The 6,023-nt window shown below is 40.1% G+C and overlaps 1 protein-coding gene across 1 annotated transcript in view; it reads right to left on the reverse strand. All coding sequences in view use genetic code 11, as the record gives it.

Moving 5' to 3' along the window:
- Window positions 1-5,365, reverse strand: part of EGR_02656 (Actin-binding LIM protein) — a gene marked incomplete at both ends in the record, with an annotated part of 49,756 nt that extends 44,391 nt beyond the window's left edge. The window contains 2 exons of the mRNA XM_024491905.1: window positions 2,487-2,830; window positions 5,049-5,365. Of these exons, the coding sequence (XP_024353720.1) occupies window positions 2,487-2,830; window positions 5,049-5,365 (661 nt within the window). The remainder of the gene's footprint in view (window positions 1-2,486; window positions 2,831-5,048) is intronic.
- Window positions 5,366-6,023: the final 658 nt, after the last annotated feature.

The raw sequence follows: 6,023 nt of genomic DNA on the forward strand, positions 1-6,023 counted from the left end.
GTAAGTTGCTTTACCGTTAAAATCTTCGGAACATAGTTTATCACTCATAACACCCAAGTCTCAGAAGAAACTCGATCGTCACAACCCAAATGCGATTATCCTAAGATCAAGAATATCTTAAGTGTAGTTTACGATACGACTATAAATTGGAGAACTGAGACACCCCTTTGCTGGATATAATTTACTAAAAATAATATGCCATCTCAAATTGGTAGTCATGAGGTGAGTACGCTCTTGGATTCATATCTCCGAAAAATTCAGATATCACTAATCTGAGAAAAAGAATAATAATGCCATTTTGGATTCAAACAGTGTGCACTGTTATTTCCCACTACATTTCTACAGTGCCGATTTGATGGGTAGAAATTTAATTCAGTTATAAGCTGATGGGGAAGTTAGTATAGGTATGTATCTGTTAATCCTATGATAGTGAAATAAGTTTCGTTCTCAAGAAAACTAACCAATAAAATCGTGGGATCACTTATCACGACTCGCAAAAAACAGTTGCGGATGGAAAAATTTATTTTTTTCCCACCCCTTCCAGTTAGCCAAATGTTTGCATAAGGGCGAGAGAAGTTGGCGTCTGCATGGGCGGATTGACTGGATCGTAGTAGCGCTTGTATCGGAGGGGAAAAATCTCTCTGTGAGCCTGTACACGCCATTACAAAGGGTGCACTCAATTCATGAGGTTGAGGTACCTCCTCTTCTTTTCTCAAAAGAGAAAAAATCCAATTTTGCCTCCAGTGTAGCGGTGGGAGAGGTTAGAATGGGTGAGGTTGGAGGGGGGGGATGCTAGTTTAATGTCCCAGAGAGCCTAAGTGGCTGCGACTAAATTTGTTTTTTTCGACTCACCTCATGCCGAGTCTTAAAGACACCAATGACAGTAAATGGCTTTATTGCCAAGTTGAGAGGTGTCTGCGTAACCGCTCAAATATGAACAGTCAGTACAAAATCCAAACAGGTCAAAACATCAGCTCAAATGAGCATTGGCTCTCAAGTTACGAAATTTAGATTGACGAAGGTGCAAGCGCAAGCACCACCGGTAAATGCCGGGCCAGACTGGAATTGAGTCATCGTAACAGTGATGGCCAGACCAATTAGGGCCTTACCAGCGTTGGTGTCTGCACGACGTCTGGGTGATTCAAATCCCCCCCCCTCGCCGGACGAGTGAGCATTCGACTAGGTACTGGCTATTTTGGGACCGGTTCTTCCGTAGAGGCTAAAACTGTTTAATAATTTCACAGATGATTTCTTAAAGGGTAATTTTTGCCCAAATGGCACCAAATCAACTCGATACGAGCACTACGGTGATAGAAGTGCAACAAATTGGGATTTTTGCCAGTAGAAAAAGTGACTTCATATCATATTTCTAAGGCGTCTTACGATCGAAAAGTCAACGAGGTGATCTGTTTAGGAAACAAGTTCAAGCCGATAATAAGGTGGATATTTTTCTTTGATGGCAGTTCATCTAGTAGTAGATAGATTTTACCATATAACACGATTAAAATGAACATCATCAAAAGAAACATTGTTCACCAATTAAAAAGTGTTTATTCCAACAGCAGAATCAGACAACAATATGCAGACTGCCGGTAGTCACCGACTGAAAGTGAAAGCAGCGTTATTTTGCAATTCAAATAAATTACTTTCGATGTCTCTTGACGGCCCTAATGAAAATGACTCTTCGTCATAGGGAGTTTTGTCAGTAGGAAGGACTTACTATTGCCAAATTCCCTTATAGTTACAACTGTTGAAGTAAATTTGATTTATAAACAAATCAAATGCATAATTTTAAAACGACATGTAATAATGACTGTTGAAAACGGTGCCACTTTACGAGCTAAATGGCTCGTTCTCAGTAAATTTTGATTATATGAGTAGAGAACCTTGCAAAATCCACACACTGCCATTGTTAAAGTGCAGAAATTGACTGAAGAAAAAAGCTTTAAGAGAAACTGAATGACCGCTGATCGAAACGGTACCTTCATTCGCCTTGGGCGTAGCAAAACGTCAATGGTTCAAAATTTCCCCTTAATAGCATGACATTTCGTTTGAAAAAGCCTACAAAACTGTGAAAACTATCTGAGGAAAAAAAACGGGTCACTGGACCTTGGAATTTTTCACCTGTAAATAAAGCGAGGCACATCGGCGCGACCTCAGGCTAAACCGCCCCTCCCCCCTCCCCCAAAAAAAGACAATGCATGGAAGAGAAGGGTCATTTTATGGTTCAGATAAAAATAATTCTACAGAAAACAATTTCACATAATTTCTCAACTTAAAAGTCTGTTGAAAAAGTCCCCCTTATGAGGAAAAGAACTAAGTACTGAAATATGAAGTCTTCAACACCTACTTTCCTCGGCTTTATGCCACCTAATGTGGAAAAAGAAACCTTCAAAACCGTGAAAAGATGTGGACACTTGAACCTAGGCGGTTTTAATGGTGGCCTACTAGAACAGACCAGAAAGGAGAGGTAGACATGGTCTTACTGTTGGGCGCATTGCTGACAGACTGCATGGTGCGGGACTGGCGGAGGGAGGACTTGAGGATACTGCCGCTGGTCTTTTGTACAGGAGGCGTGATCCTACTGTCCATGCTCTCCTCCGCGAAGGATACGGGCGAGGGATAGTCGGCGAAGGAGAGACGAGGTTGCTGCTGTGATTGTGGCTGTTGTCTGTTGTCGTGGTTCTGCCTCAGAGAGAGGGGAGAAATAGGACCCTTGCCTCCTGAAGCCGTCACTGCAGCCTGTCTGCTGCTCAGAGACTGGGAACAGCAGACGCAGTAGAACTCATCCTTCCACACTGTTACGCGATTCCCTGGGTTGAAGGGAGTTCTGAAAAGGATGACGAGGAAAAGTTAAAGTAAACCTACTAGCATCCCAAATCGGTTCAATTCTGTGAAGAACCAAAAAACCTACCAAACAACACATGTACAAAGGGTGTTTCAGTTTAGCAAAGTCATAGTGAGACAAGTGTAAAAACCTTCACCACTACATCACCTTTTGTGTGCGAAGATGCAGAGTTCAAAACGTTAGAATCGTTCGTCCCAAGACTGTAATGTGTATGCATGTTTAATGAATGAATAATTCAGTTCCCAATCGAAAGGAAGGGACGGACATCAAGATTACGGTCTGGAACCGCCAAGAGGAAATGACAGACCCAATCCAACCATAATCAGTACTTTCTGCGACAACCCACATCAATAGGGAACTTCAACTACTCCAAATTCTGACCATACAATTGTAAAATCATCAAACAAATGGAAGTGGAACAGGGGGACTGTAATGCAGGGAAGGCTAAGAATGGTGTTCTCATTTGCAAAAAATTCTTATAGCAGTGGATCTGCAAAACTGGTTTCCTCGTAAGGAAGTACGCCTGGGTGTGTCACGTTCAAAGTTATGGACTCCGTACTTTTTACTATAGATGGGAGAAAAATGAGCATGGATTTTCAAATGAATTGTTTTTAGACCACAGTAAAAAGTTCTCTGCATTCACATCCCACTGTTAGTGAATTTTGTTCAACTACACAGCAATTGTCAGATTAACGGAGACGTAATTTGTATGAACTTGACCTCCCAATGACCCCACAAGGAAAACATCTCAGCCTAGGTCACAGCAGCGTGCAACTGCTCATTAAAATGCGGATGTAAATACCGTAGTTGGTGATTCACTGAATCCTGTAAATACATGAGTCATGGTCTGCATAGATTCACCTGTGCAGAATCAAATGCATTTCGATGTGAGGTGGAGAGGATGAGGAGCAACGCTCTGCCTTAACGAACAACGCATTTCATGGTTCGTACTATTGAAAAGTGTAATAGAAAGGAGGCATTAAGTGAGCAGATCATTTCGCATCGCAGCGCATGTTTTGTTTCTAGAAGACTCAATATTTGAAGTAGGCCTTACCGACCACATGAGTTTAGTTAAGTAGGTCAATTGGGTAACTAGAATTAAAAAAGCGAATTCAGTTACTTACATCGTCAATTATATGATTTTACGGCTCAAAAGAAGCAATATTACCGTTTAAAATAGAAAGAACTAAAAGAAAGCCATACTAAGAGGCTTACTCATGGCAAAAAAGGTAAGTTTATTGAGAAAACCCCTACTGACAAACAAAATTAACGGTCACTTTCACATAGTCCATAGGGAAGAAAATATCAATTATACCTGCAGGAACAAGATAAAGACTTCAAAAAAGAAGGAATTGGCGTAAAAAGACCCACCAACATAAAATTTAAAAAGAACACTTGTACATGATACAGGATGGACTTATGATTTACTAATCCCGTGACTCAAAAAACCTCTAAGATAGACTTTCCAGTCACGCAAAACCCACAAATCTACCAGTATTAATGGTGTACAATAGGAAAAAAAGCTAAAAAACGGGCTTACCGACCGATAAGGATGAATGCTGACTTATCAATACGTTGAAAATAATACCAAGAAGGACAATTAGGTTCTACTATCAGATCGTTTATTAGTAAGATTCATTTGACCATTTGGGAACAAATATAAAAACTGGTACCGACATAATGCTGAGAGATTCCGGAGTGTACCAACTGTATTTTTTCGTGAAATACCAAAATAAAAGTCGTAATCTAATTGTGTGATTTACAGGAAAAACTGGATCCAATACACTTTTGCACACATTGACTAGGCATTTAACAAATGATATAGTTTGATGATATTTCACTGCACAAGTAGGCAAACTGTAGATGCTTCTCAGCACTTTGCGACAGCAAATAGTAATATATTCAATCCACTAAAATGATGCGTCGGAAGGAGTTGCCTTGGTTGCAATCTGTAAAAATTAAACTATGAATGAGTTGTCAAATGAATGTAACTACGGGGGAGTATCTTAAGCACATAAAAGCTAGAATGAACAAAGACGTGTAAATTGAACCAGAACATTCTTGACTAAGTGGGATAAACGCTAGATAAAATTGCAACTAAGGGTAAAAACGCAAAAACGCGAAATTGGGGTAAAAAATCGAAAAAACGCGGAGTCAAGCAGGGGTTGGTGGATTATGTAATTTCAATCTGTTGACTTACTTGCATTGGCTGCAGATGAAACATCCTTTGTGAAATGAATATGAAAGCGCAGACACAATATCACCGCTGAGGACTTCACTGCACACTTCACACTTTGGAGCTGACAACTTCTGATAATCTTTCTGACAAAAGTATTTGTCATTTTTCAGAAAGAAACCTCCAGCTTTGAGACTGCATTTGCATTCTGAACAAATAAGTGTGATAAAAGTGAAATTACCTGAACATTTGAAGCAATCCTTGTGAAAAAACTTATCATTGGCTTTCAAAACATTTCCTCTGCATCGCCTTTTGCATACTTCGCAGTATACCTTCCCCATTGCAAATCGCCGATGGGCAGTCAAAATTGCGCGTGCAACTAGAGACTGTTAAGGCGGCGGGATGAAACTGGAAAATTCAAGCCACTGATTGGTAAAGCATGCAGAAGCGTTAAACCGCTGCTCTTAAAGAGTGACCCCAATAATTTAAAACAAAAAGTTCATGGAATGTTCATATTTATAATCTACTCAACAAGCCACTTTTTTGGCTACTTATATTGCAATACTCTTTTTTTCCCTAAAATGCTGGTTACATACTTGCAAAAACGTTGAATGTCGATGTTAAAAATAATACCGTTACTCTACTTTTGCTTAAGTGCTTTACTTGAAAGTCAAGCTGTACAAAAGGCAGTGACTGTTTGTTCCATTAGTCAATTTTTCCACTGTTTTGTATGCTTCCTGCCCAGCAAAAAAACTTAACAATTACTTTGACTGATGGGATGGTATGCAAGTAATTTTACTGTCGAATGCAATTTTCCTGTCCGCATTAATTCTGTTAAAATTAGTGTGACTCCTCCAGCATTCCGCAAATCTGTAGCAAGCCAAGTCGCTGTGAGAAACAGTCGGGATAACGTACCGAATGGCCGGAAAGATACTAGCACACCCCGAATGCCGAGTCGTGGGGCACACTCAAGGGCTTCGTAGTTAAACGAAATGACAA

The sequence above is a fragment of the Echinococcus granulosus genome (genome assembly GCF_000524195.1).
Source record: "Echinococcus granulosus chromosome Unknown EG_S00012, whole genome shotgun sequence".
In the NCBI taxonomy this organism is placed as follows: domain Eukaryota; kingdom Metazoa; phylum Platyhelminthes; class Cestoda; order Cyclophyllidea; family Taeniidae; genus Echinococcus; species Echinococcus granulosus.